The following is a 14,084-nucleotide window of genomic DNA, read 5'->3' as shown; positions in this document are numbered from 1 at the left end:
GCTTAACAGCCCAGGAGACACCAAGAAGGACATTTCTCTTTCTCTGCTGCCTGTTTCTCGTCAAACTGAATCAGCATTTCTGGGAGCTCAATTCCCATTCAGAAAGGTAATACCTTCTAAAGATGGGCATGGCAGCTCTTGTGGAAATTCTAACCCATCAGCTGAAAGATAAGCAGGTGAAGGTTAGAAAGTTATTCCCTAGTGACTTCCCCAAAAGCTTTCTGTGTTAAGGAAAAATAGTTTTACATACATATAAATTTTTATTTTTATATATACAAAACTAAAGTTTTACATAAACACACATATGTATGTTTATCTGTGTGTATATATGGATGAATATACAAATATATATATACGTACACATGAACAAATATGTATGTGTATAGATACACATATATGCACATATATATATATACATATATATACACACACATACACGTTCCTCAATATTTCATTTATACTTGCTAAATTTTTCTCTCTATTCAAAGCTTTTGAAAAAAGATTACATATGAGTCCCTAATTTAAGCCCTGAATTTTTTTTTGAGCTTTAAATTAGGGTTGAGTATCCTCCTAATTATGAATGGTCACTGAGCCAGAAAAAAAACAAATGCATAGATATAGATACAGAAAAATTTGAAAAGGAACCCAAATGGTAACTTTAAATAAAAATAGGGATGATCAAATTCTATTCAACAAATATAGTTTGGATTCCATATTATAGCTAAATGGAAAAGAAGAACAATGAGGAAAAAGTAAACATATTAGAGAGACGGGTATGTTAAAAACCCCTTAGGAAGCATGTACCAAGCACCTGTTATACCAGCTGGGCACCGTTTTAGGCTTCCCAACCTCAGCACAACTTACATCTTGGACGGGATAAGTCTTTGCTGAGGGCAACTGATCTGTGCCCTGTACGATGTTTAGCAGCATCCCTGGCCTCCACCCACTAGGTACTAGTAGCAGTCACGTTGTGACAAAGAAAATATCTCCAGAATGGCCAGATTTCCTCAGGGGGAAATCACTATCAGTTGATAATGATGCCATAGATAACAAAAATAGTGCCTGCATCCCAGTGGTGATTCCTTAAGAACAGGCAATCCTCAAAATTTGGCACATTTTCTGGGGTGGAGGCTGTCAGACCTCCTCCTCTCCCACTGCCAGGTTGCCTGGTGCGTTCCCCTCTGAGCACCGGCCCTGTGAGGGGAGGCTGGCCGGAGCCAGGTCCGTGCTCTACTACTCTTTCCTGGGTTTCTCAGGGCTTCCACTGGCATTCTGGTTTGTCAGAATGCTTTTCTAGAACAACAAATGTGTAACATTTATCTTTTGATCTTATTTATATTGTCCATAAATAATATAGAAGTATAAAATCAACATATAAAAAAAAGATAGAGAGTTTTGCACTGGAGTGAGAATTTTAGGAAATGCTCTATATCACTAAGCATCTCCTGTAGAGGTTTGTGATTCTAAGTAATTAGCACCAGGATGCCTCCCTCTTATCCTGTGTAACTGAGTGTTGGCTGTAATGAAGTGATAAAGAAGAGAAAGGTGGTGTTTGTTTCTGTTTTGTTTTCATAACCATGCCTGATATGTCATTTGGCTGCAACCTCATATTAAGGCATCTGTCACCCAGTGACTTGAAAACCTTCAAAAATATCCATTAACAGATACTTTGATGAGGTTAGCAGCCTTTCAACTCATATTCTTACCATATTAGTCTAAAGGCATCCCTGAGAATCATATGGCATCACCCATGAGCCTCTCTACAGAGGAAAACAACTATAAATAACAGTGCATTTCTAATTCCCAGAGATGTAACTGGCCAAACAGATCAAGAATCTGTCTCTGTACCGCAGCTACAGAAAGGAGGACTGGAGGAAACTGAAGGAACTAGCATTTGCTGAGTGCATGCTGTTTCTTTTATTCTTTATTAAACCCTATGAGGTAGTAACATTGCCCGGATCTCTAAATGTTTGGTTGCTCCAGGATTCAGTTCTTAGAAGGCCTGACTTTCTAGGAAATCTTATCCACGCCTATGGCTATAAATACCAACTCCCAAATTTACATTCAAACCCAGACTTCTCTGAGCTCCATGTCACCACTGACTATCTCGAAGTTACCACATCCAGCACCAATCTTTCTTCTCCCTACCAGATTGCATTCACATCTTTCCAGTTATTCACAAACATGACACTAACCATCGATGTCTCTCTTTTTCTCATATCCCACATGTAACACATCAACAAATCCTGGCAGCTCTTCCTTCAAAATATTTCCAGGTTCTCATTGCCTCTCACCCTTCTACCAGCAACCACCCTGAACTAAGCCATCTTTGTGTGAAGTATTACAACCTCCGTGGTTTTCCGCTCCAACCTATTCTCCACACAGCAGCCAATGAGACGGCTTAAATTTCAAGGTCATGACATGTCTGTCCTCTGCTCAGCACTCCCTGGGGTTCCCCAAAGGCCTTACCAGGCCTTAGGCCCCATATGATCTAGTCACCTGCCACCTCCCTGACTTTCTCACCATTCTCCTTATTTCCTGTGCTCTTACCCTGAGTTTTGTGGTTACTCTTACCTCTCTTGGACACATGCTTTCCCTAAAACCCTCAGGCACCCTTCTCTTACTTCCTTCTTATCTCTGTTCAAATGATGCTTTGTTGGGTAGCTCATCCCTGACCACACTGTGCAAACAGTGCCCCTCCCCCGGCACTCTTCATTCCTTTACCCTTCTATCCATAGCCCTTACCCTACTTTATCCTACTTTTTTATGGAAGTATTTTTCTTCATAAATAAATGTATGTGTGAATGTATTACATACCTATGTATGTATATATGTGCGTATATACATTTGCAGGAGTTGGGCAAACTATGACCCAGGACAAAATTTAGCCCTGGCCTATTTCTATATAGCCACAAGCTAGGAATGGTTTTTTATTATTTAAGGGATGTAAAAGGGGAAAAAAAAAGATGACTAGGCAACAGAAACCATATGTGAGCCCTGCAAAGCCTAAAATATTAACTACCTGGCCCTTGATAGAAGCAGTTGCCGACCCCTCTGTTAGTGCATTGTCTGTGTCCTCCCACTAGATACAAACTTCGTGGGGGCCAGGAAGTTGTTTGGTTTACTGTCATATACCTAGGACATAGGACTGTGCCTGGTACAGAATAGATGCTAAACAAGTATTTTTTTAAAGGAATGAATGATTGAATGAATGAACGAATGAATGAAGATAATAGGCTTAGCAAGGTCTGGTGACTTGTCTAGGGTCACATGGGAATTTAGAAGATGAACCAGTATTCAAACCCAGATCCATCTGGTTCCACAGCTGAATCCTGCAGTCCAAGAGCTGCTTGCAGCAGTGATCTAATCATCCTTATTATCTACTCAAAATATCCTCATTAGACTGTCTCTAAAATCCTATTGGGTAAAGGATCCCATGAGACAGGGCATGGAAGGAGAAAGAGACACCATGTATTGCAGGAAACCTTTAATAATTATACCATAACAACACATATCTTATAGCAACCATATTTGATGTGCTCATAACATCATTTCTTCTTAGCTTCACCAAATTTCTATGTAAAATTTAAGACAGGTACTATATTCTCATTGTACATGTTACAAAACCGAGTTTCAGGGAGGTTAAAGGATTGGTTGTCACAGCAGAAACAGAATAATCCAGATATATTGCTTTTAGTATGGATGTTTCCATTCTACCAACCAACATACCTCCTCACAAGTCTACTGATGGGCAGATGTGCTACCACAGATGGCAACAGATCTTAACAGAATGTCAGTCACACCTCAGTAACTTCTAAGAAACCAGAAGTGCTATATTTTACTTGGAATTCTACAATAGGTGAAAAAACAACTTTAGCTACAAATGGCCAACCACCAATGGCCACCAGCAGCAGGAAAGTCAGAACTTTGAAACTGTAGCAATGAGTAGGAGAATGGTCAGGCAGACCATATCCTTTTTTGGTGTGACAATAACACAATATTTTTATTTTTTTAATGTTTATTTATTATTTTGAGAGACAGAGCATGTGCATGAGCAGGGGAGGGGCAGAGAGAGTGGGAGACACAGAATCCAAGGCAGACTCCAGGCTCTGAGCCCAACACGGGGCTCAAACTCACGAATTGCAAGATGGTGACCTGAGCTGAAGTCAGACGCTTAATCGACTGAGCCACCCAGGTGCCCCAACAGCACAATATTTTTAAACTGCCAAATCCATAACCATCCTAAAGAAAGAAGCCAAAAACTGACAATTATCATAGCAGATGCTAATACCCACATCTGTCACCTCCTGGACTAGCTGCTCTATCTAATCAGCCATCCTCTGAGGCAGCTAACTTTAGAGTGTAGAGTATTTGGCTGAGAAGCTACATGAAATCCATGGCAGCCAAGGGTCAGCCTTACTAACTGCATGAATGCTGGTGGCTGTATGTTTTTATATAAGAAGAGGTCACGACATCACACCCCGATATCTGACATGCAGCTTCACTCTGGTCAAGATTCCAGCTCAGAATGTTTGTAACCGTCCAATTTCAAGTGTCTCTCTCTTTGCCCCGATAAGTTCCCTGACACTTCATCAGGCCATGTGTGCCTTTCCCCCCGCCCCAGAAAATGTAGTTTTTATAAAACAGCAACATCTAAAGTCATTATACTAAGTTTTGTCCATTTTTCATCTCTCCACCCTATTCACTATAATATGGCACAATACTTAGGAAACTGTGAAATCAAAATAAAGTGTCATTTGCAATGTTAGGATATGCAGGGTTTTGAAGTGATAGTTTTGATTATTAAATTAAGTCTAATAATTATAATATTACAAAGTGCTGATTGGCTACAAAAAATTATTCTATGTTTTCACCAAATAATATGGAGACTCGGGTAAGAAAATTGGTAAGCTATGTAATAACTACAGATGAACCATACTTTTTGGTTCAACTTCAAACTTAAGTCTCTTTATAAAAGAAATTTCTCTATTTCATTTGGAAGTAACATTAGTAATTGTAATGAAGAAAATGAGACACGGTTCAAGTTGTTTACCTAAGAATTTCCTTTTTCAAAAAAATGTTAGTTGGGGCACCTGAATGGCTCAGTTGGTTGAGCATCTGACTTCAGCTCAGGTCATGATCTCACAGTTCATGGGTTCAAGCCCCACATCAGGCTCTGTGCTGGCAGCTCAGAGCCTGGAGCCTGCTTCCGATTCTGTGTGTCCCTTTCTCTCTCTGCCCCTCCCCTGCTCATGATCTGTCTCTCTCTGTCTCTCAAAAGTAAATAAAAATGTTAAAAAATATATTTTTAAAAATGTTTGTTTTAACTTGAAGATTGTTAAATCAAAGTCAGGTTTTAGGTTCCTTCTATGTACTCAATGTAATGGTTAGTATGATGCTATGTTCTTAAAAGGTCTCTGGATATTTATATGCAATATTCCAAGGGAAATTTATGTATGGAGAAGACATATTTGGGAACTCTATATGTGTACTGTCTTAAGCAGTGAAAAGTGCATCTTTCTGTTATCAGACTTGAGAAAGAGATCCAAGATCTTGAAAAGGCTGAGCTGCAAATCTCAATTAACGAAGAGGCAATTTTAAAGAAACTAAAATCAATTGAGAAGACAACAGAAGACATAATAAGGGTGAGCATTAACATTTAAAACTATGAGTCCCTCCCAGAATGAGTCCCCAAATAGCATATAATTCTTCAAACTTTATCCACATTTAGAATTTATGTTTTAAACTGTATTAATCATGGAGAACTATTTTTTCTTATAGTCTGTGAAGGTGGAAAAGGAAGAAACATCAGAAGGTATGTTTTTGAGCAGTCTATTCTATGCCTAACTATGATATTTTTTAATAAGCCCATAGAAATGTTTTCATTGTAAATATATTCTAAATGTATTTTGAATTAATATTAATTTTACAGAGTCAATTGAAGACATCTATGCTAATATCCCTGACCTTCCAAAATCCTATGTGCCTTCCAGATTAAGGAAGGAAAGAAATGAAGGAATAGAAGACGATGAACAGAATAGAAAAGGTATATGAAAAATCTGTATCCAAAGGCAGGTTCTCAAATTAAGATTTTAAAATTTCAAATATTAGCAACTTGCTATGGTATCCGATGCTTCAGGTTAAGCAACTGTCCATTTTATAAAGTCCCGTGAGGTATCTGAGTCACTTGCACAGGTGAATTAATGGGGTTCTAGTACTTATGCAAACGAGGTAGGGACAGAGAAGATAAAGGCTTGAGAGAGACAAACTCTCAAAAGCAAAGCTTCCCTGCTCAAAAATATCTCTCCCCAAATATTCCATCTTGCAGGCACTCTCTTGGATTACAAAGATCCTTAATGAAAGTAAAAATATCCCCTTGGGAAGGTTAGGCATTATTTATACCCCCATGTGGAATGATTTTCATAAAAATTAACACTTCAAAGCCTCCAGAAAAAATTAAGGCTTGTTCGGGGCCAGAGAGGAAATATTTGAGTTTCAAACTAGAAATGGAAGCTACCCTCTATATGCAGGTAGCAGCCATTCATTTAAATATTCAACAAATATTTAGTGACCACACACTGCATGGCAAGCTCAGTTCTTACACTAGGAATACAGTAGTGAATAAAACAGCAAAACTCTCTGCCTTCTTGGAGCTGACATTCCAAAGGACAAAACAGACCTAAAATTAAGTAAATAAATTAAAAATATCAGATTAGGCTGTGAAAAATACTAAAGAATTAAGCAGAGGTGGGGGACACGGAGAATGGGAGTGAGAAGGGTTGCAGTTTTAGTTGGGTATCCAGGGAAAGCCAAGAACCACAGGCTACTGAGGGAGTACGAAATCAATTGGGTCCAAAAAGGGAGGTGGGAGGTCAGAGCTGAAGCCAAAGCACTGCCACACTGTAATTCCGCCCAGATTCCTATTCGCTCTTAAAATACAGTCACGAGGCATTTGCCTGCGCCATGAAGCAGGTCTCAACTACGCAGCGCTCTCCAGTTCAGTTGTTACAGTTCAGCTAATATTGCTCTATTTTCCCCCTACTTGAAAACTGGAGTGAAAGAAACCAAAAGAGAAGGCAGAAGAAGCATGTGACTCTTGCCTTCCTCCTCCCTCTTCAATACCAGTTCTATTTAAACAATCTCCCTGCTGTGAAAACCGTAGAACACTCCTCTATGATTTCAGCAGGCTGCTGGCCCACACAGCAAGGATGTGACTGAATAAAATATACTGTGCCAGACCTTTTACCTGCCGTACTGCCTGGTGCATCCTATTCTTCCTAGCTAACAAAGAGGTCTGACTCCTCCCACCGAATAATGTAAGAGTGTAATCTGTCTGGTTAGATTTTTTAGTTACAAAGAGGATTTTTTTGGTTTCCCAATGGAATCATCGGCCTCTCTTCTCCAACCAGCTTTCCAATCCCATTTTTTCAGTAATTCCGTACATCCTGACATAAAAACCTAGGTCATTACAGTGTTGGCCACTATACAATCAATGAATAAAATCAAAAATTTTAAAAACAGACATCTCACATAAAAGAATATCAAAGTGTATATTTACATTAAAAATACATTGTGAAAGCAGGCTACCTTATAAGAGAAAAAGTTAACTAAATTGAAGATCAAATTTCTCTCTCGACAGCTTTGTATGCCATGGAAATTAAAGTTGAAAAAGACTTGAAAACTGGAGAAAGTACAGTCCTGTCTTCTATACCTCTCCCATCAGATGACTTTAAAGGTACAGGAGTAAAAGTTTACGACGACGGGCAGAAGTCCGTATACGCAGTAAGCTCTAATCACGGGGCAGCCTACAACGGCACGGATGGCCTGGCACCGGTCGAGGTAGAGGAACTGTTAAGACAAGCCTCGGAGAGAAACTCTAAATCTCCAACAGAGTATCATGAGCCTGTATACGCCAATCCATTTTGCAGGCCTACAACTCCACAGAGGGAGAAGGTAACTCCTGGACCAAACTTTCAAGAAAGGATAAAGATGAAAGCTAACGGACTAGGTAATGAGATGAATGAATACGTACACATTATGGACAATGGGCCTTCAGAGGAGAGGGGCAACAGCTTCAATCACATCAGCCCCGTTCGGCCAATACCTCAACCCCGATCAATGATTCAACAAGCCGAAGAGATGCCTGACACCCTACAAAAGAGGCTGATGACTCCCTGGGAAGAATCGAATATGATGCAGGACAAATATGCACCCTGTCCAAAGGCAAGACTGAGTCCCAGCGAAGCACCTAGTGGGAAGTCAAAATACCAGGATTCTTCTCCTGCCTGCCAGGAGCATGAGGAGGATATCAGATATAATATCGTTCATTCCCTGCCCGCTGACATGGCTGACACGGAACCCGTGACGATGATTTTCATGGGCTATCAGCAGGCAGAAGACAATGAGGAAGAAAAGAAGCTTCTGACGGGGTATGACGGGATCATCCATGCTGAGCTGGTTGTGATTGACGATGAGGAAGAGGAGGGGGAAGGAGAAGCTGAGAAACCATCCTTCCATCCCGTAGCTCCCTACAGTCAGGTTTACCAGCCTGCCAAACCAACACCACTTCCTAGAAAGAGACCAGAAGTGAATCCCTATGAAAACACAAACCACAAATCTCCCCACAAAAATTCCATATCCCGGAAAGAGCAAGAAGAAAGCTTAGGGAACCCGGTTCAACATTCTCCACTTGATGTTCAGATAGCTGGAGACGGGACTGAGGACCCATCCTTAACAGGTAATGAAAATAACAAGGCTTGCCACTGCTGTTTAATCATGTGACAATCTTCCTTTCGTGTTGGTAACAAACCCTCTTGCTTTCAACTTTTTTGACCACCTCACAGAATAATACACACTAAGGTTTTTTGTTTTTTGTGATTTTTAATTAATGCTGATCTGATTAAGTCACTTCAAAAGATAAAATGAAAAAAACAGTTGTTGCCGTATTTGGATATTGCATTGATTGACCTTAGAAATTTGAAATCTGTCTTCTGTCATAGTACTGTACTGTTTGTGAATGTATTTGGATTACTAATATATTGGATCATCTATATCATATCTTTTCCCACCAGAATCTGATGCCAGCTACTTGTTTATGCCTGTTATTTAAACTTCCTACTTAAGTTAACAAGTTGCCTTAATTTTGCAAGAAAAACAAGAAACAAATATTATTCAGTGTGCTATTTTATTACTTTGCTAGATCTTGTTCTCTATACTTTTATAGTTTAACTTTATTTCCTTAATTTTTCTACATTTTAAAAAAGAATACCAATTTCTCTTACAGTATCTATAACATCTAACTTTCCATAGTCTTCCCTAACTTAGCAACTTTTTTCTATTTTCTATAATTTACATTTCTCAGTCTCTGTAAAGTTTTATAGCTATCCAGCTTTTTTAGCATTAAATGGAAAATTACACTTTTTTCTATAAAAGTGATAGCTCATCAATTTTAAATTCCATGTTACCACTTGCATATCATATTCTACTTCTCATTTATAAAAAAAAATAAATAAGAATCTGACAAAATCAATTATAATAGCTCTACTTAACCTTGGCTAAAGACCTAAATCAAATTACCCAGACATATAGGTTCTGAATGTGTTAGTGGAATGATAATCTTAAATGTTTCTAGTGGAAGGATTCTCATTAAAAAGCAATATATGTTCAGCCCCAGAGAATTCAGCAAGCAGAACTTGATAATTCTATAGAAGTGTGTTAGTACTTACACAATTCAGGTACTGCTCTTTTGCAACCATAAGCCCAATGTGGGGTTCCCAATAACACAAACAGGCCTCTTCCATTCTTTTAAGTAATTAAATCAGGCATGCCAACTGATAATTATCTGAAGAATTTCTAACCTCTTGGTAAGTGTATGCTTATCTTTCTAAATCAGAGGTGTGTGATATGTCCCCACAGTGAAAACCTGCCTAAACTAAAAGTTCCTTTCCATTTTGAGAATAAGTTTTGTTTGCTGATCAAATTTGGCATCTTACATTCATTTTCAAAACAAAAAGACAGTAGACTTAGAAAAGAGGAACACATTGATTGTGGTCAAGAACAGGGACATTCCCCACTATAAAACCTTCCATTTTTGCACTTGGATGTTTGCCACCTCCTCCTGAATGCCCTTATTCCTTCTCATTCCTACCCATGTCAACACATTTACCCCACAGAAAAAGACAGGAAGTGACTAATGTTTCCAGACAACACTAATCATGGCACTGAACTAAAATAATGAAAACAGGAAGCCCTTTTCCAGACAAAGTAACAATACAAAGTTCCGTACCATCAATCAAAGCATATTATAAACAGAATGCTCCAAATTCCTTGCCTTCCATCATGATATTGTTTCACAGTCCTGTTTTCCAATTCAGTGTATGGATTATAGAGCTGATATATTTTTAGTGGGTTTTTTAAATAAGCACATCATGTTGACATATTCCCTCACCCCCAGGGGTCATCCTTCTACATAGAATATATAGCCACCTATGCAGTTCAATTTCACAAGCACCACATAGGTTGATGCTTACTGAAATACTTGAAAATCCATCATTTCCATCATTTCCTTTATTCATGGTATAGGTCACCTACTAAATACAAGTATTCTTGCAAGTCATAATAGTTAAGAATTATGAGTCTCTTAGTGTAAATGAGAGCCTTATCTAAGAGCAATTTTGAATTTGGAAAAGGGCACAAAGGAGGAAGAAAGAGGAGAAAGTGGAGATCCAGATGTCTTAGTCAAAACTTTTGAACGGGTGAAGTCATGACAAGTCCATTGGCTAATGTAAATATAAAATGGTCATGTTCTAAAGTACAGCTTAATGCCAGACACATCCACCAATGAGTGGCCCAAGTATGCTTTTACTGGGACTCCCCTACTATTCCCACCACCTAGGCAGCTGGCTTTCATTGATAGTCCTTGCCAACCTATTCTTGTACTTCTAGGTTTAGCCCCGTCTTAGATATCTCAGCAGCACTTCAGGATGACAGAGATGGAAAACCTCAGCTCCAAGGGATTCACAGGCTATTGGTGTCAAAATTGCCAACCTGTGGCAATCAGTAGGAGCCAAAGAATACTGAGAGTAAGGAGGCAAGCTCTTCCACCAAGTTCAACCATCCCAAACTACATGTCTGAATTGCTGTGGGGAGAGGAAGTAAAGATCAGAAAAGAGCAGAAAGGAGAAATAAAAAGAAGAGCTGATGACCCAGATTTTTTATCTGCTACACCTTCCTATTGTCAACATGCTCTGGCCCCATACATCCACTTGAAACTCACACCATCTGCTTGCCATAGGCCACAGGAAAAAATAGCAGACAGTAACAATCTAGAATTCTTTTCCCCCCCGCCTCAAGAAATGAGACAGTGAGCTACTGGATTACCTCATTCCTGAGGATGTACACATCCAGCATGTCTTTCAAGAACTTCACTGAATGTCCACAGCACAAAGGCTATGCCTGATTTACTGACTCTCAAGTTGAGGAGTAATTATAAAGAGGAAGACCTGGTCCCTGCCTTAAAAGATACCTTTAAAAAAATCCCTTAAAATGGACTTTTATCCTGCTCTCTTTTTTTGGTACGGCCAAGGTAGAGGTCCATAAAATCCAAGAGTAGAAAACATAAAGCCTTGCCTTCTGCCTCCAGTTCGCTTCCTGCTGTTGAAGTACAGGCTTCTCCTAGGGCTTCCCCATCCAACATCTCCCAGAAATAGAGACCATCCTCCTGGCCACAGAGCAAAGGCAGTTCTCTCAGCTAGTCCTAAGTTCAAAGAAATATCCTTGACCTTGACTCTAAAACTGATCATTCTCCTTAAGGTTCCATGGGAAATAATGCTCTATGACTTCATTTAAATGAAAATATTTCATATAAGTAGAATAGCAATAAAAATTATCCATTGCTTCTCATATTTGTGAAAAAGAGCTCCTTAGAGATAGGGTCATTTCATTTGTTAACAGATAACTAATATATACCCAGAAATGAGAGACAGGTCTTCCCTGTTATATTGTTTTCATTAAATGAAATCTTGCAATGAGCTGTGGGTCATATTACACATGAATACAATGATCAGTGTCTTGAAAGCATCTTTCAACTTCTGGAACATGACTGGGGCAGTATAGTCTATAAAGTCCTAAATATTAAGGACATGATAACAGAACATCAGAGCAGTGTTGTGAATTCTAAATCCACATTAAAAATGGTTTCTACTTCATATTTATTATTAGCAGTGAAATATGCTCAAATGGTATGTTGTTATATGAAAGTGTATCTTTTTTTTTAGTTTATTTTGAAAGAGAGAAAGTGAGTGCAAGTGGGGGAGGGGCAGAGAGAGCGGAAGAGAGAGTGAATCCCAAGTGGGCTCCGCACTGTCAGTGCAGAACCCAATGCTCCAATTCATGAACTGTAAGATGATGACCTAAATCAAAGTCAGATATTTAACCAACTGAGCCATCCAGGTACTCCTAATGCATGCTTATAACATATCTTGACAAAGATATAATTTTATGATTACTCCAACTCTTAATTAGTGGTTCACATTTTTTCACTCACAAGAGATTTGTTTTTGTCATTCTATATCCAAGGATGGAGTCCTTTTGGATAACCAAGTTTGATGACCCAAAAGATAATTCAACCATGAATTAAAGCCAATGCCTTTTTTTTATTTTTAGTAGTGCATAGCTCAGAAATATGCACAAAACATAGTCATTAACATGTAGATATTTATCTAAGGCTAATAGTGAAACTGTGCACTAATCCTATATTTACTCAACTTATGCTGTGTTTGTCCTACCAATTTTTCTAATCTTTATAGAAATAGGTTCCTTCTAGTTCTAAACCTGCTTCAGTCCTAAGTTAACCATAGCTTATTATTTCTACTATCTTTTTATGCTACTAAAACAATGCTCACATTATTGGATAAAATCATCTGAGGTATGTTTCAAACTTTCCTGCATTCTATGAAATGGTCATTTAGAGTGAAAATTAAAGATTTTTTTTTAATAACTCTATTTTTTTTTCAATTTTCAGCTTTAAGGATGAGAATGGCAAAACTGGGGAAAAAAGTTATCTGAGAGGTGTATCATCTACCCAAGCATCCTTTGGAGAACCTAAGAAACATTTGCCCAACTTCTCTTCTGGATATTTTGTTTCTTTTCCCTGAGACTCAAAAAAGTATAATTATAGCCATATTAAGCCATGTGGATGGATAAGCAGTAATCATTACTTGTGAAAAATTCCAAAACAGTTAGGGAGAACAAATGCTTAACTTTTCCAGTTACTTGACACAATTCGGGGGGGGGGAGGGGAGAAACCAGCATATTTTTATTGTATTGATACCAAAGCATTTCTAATAAGAGTGTGTTAAATTTAAGAATAAAGTTATTTAAAATAGCCTGACTATATTCTTTTAACTAACATAGTAATTTGCTAATACAAAAATGGAAAGGAAACCATTGCACCTCATCACAGAAATATTCATCCTCAACTCTAACAAGTAAACATGATATCCCAAATCAACAAGGCCTTAAGACAACTACATCCTTCTCCTAAGGACCCATTGATTTGGTAGAGACTTCAAACTCTTTGCACCCATCCCAAAGGTACATGCAATGATTATCCTTATATTTTGGGACTAGATTTATAGTATCTTGATAGTGCTCATGACTTTGTACATGATAACTGACATGTTCATTCTTTTTGAAATACTACCTTTTCTTTCCTTCAGTTCAGTGTGAACTCCATGGTGCAATGACTGATTATGACCTATGACTACTGGACAGAGGACTTCCCATATTCTCAAAGAATACGAATCTAGTCTGTTGGACCTATCCTTGTAAACATGTTAGAAGTAACATGTATTAAAACTTGATAAGAATGTGTACAGTATGTCATTTCTAAGTGTTCCTGCCAAGATGTTAAATCCTAATTTGAAGAAGAATACTCCTAAGCCAAATCTCCCCTACTCTACCTTATTGTACTGCCCTCCACCGGACACTCTCAAAATCCATCCTCATACCTCTTCCGCCGGATCATACCAGTGCATATTACCCAGGTCCTGCAAGCCCTTCAGTGAATAGTCTGTTTCCTCTCA

General features: G+C 38.5%; 1 protein-coding gene across 2 annotated transcripts in view; it reads left to right on the top strand.

Moving 5' to 3' along the window:
- PALMD (palmdelphin) overlaps positions 1–13,872 on the top strand; it is a 47,813-nt gene extending 33,941 nt beyond the window's left edge. The window contains exons 4-9 of one of the 2 annotated variants that reach the window (XR_003912501.1): positions 5,531–5,645; positions 5,782–5,815; positions 5,933–6,046; positions 7,640–8,737; positions 13,022–13,593; positions 13,719–13,872. Coding sequence is in view for 1 of the 2 variants with exons in the window: in XM_029949689.1 (XP_029805549.1) it covers positions 5,531–5,645; positions 5,782–5,815; positions 5,933–6,046; positions 7,640–8,737; positions 13,022–13,065 (1,405 nt within the window). In the remaining variant the exon portion in view is untranslated. Of the gene's footprint in view, positions 1–5,530; positions 5,646–5,781; positions 5,816–5,932; positions 6,047–7,639; positions 8,738–13,021 lie in introns of both variants that reach the window. The other variant, XM_029949689.1, reaches the window with a different exon arrangement.
- The last annotated feature ends 212 nt before the right edge of the window (positions 13,873–14,084 follow it).

This window comes from Suricata suricatta, chromosome 8 (genome assembly GCF_006229205.1).
Source record: "Suricata suricatta isolate VVHF042 chromosome 8, meerkat_22Aug2017_6uvM2_HiC, whole genome shotgun sequence".
NCBI classification, from domain to species: Eukaryota; Metazoa; Chordata; class Mammalia; order Carnivora; family Herpestidae; genus Suricata; species Suricata suricatta.
Note: the sequence above shows the minus strand (reverse complement) of the source record. Positions and strands in the feature narration are given on the sequence as shown.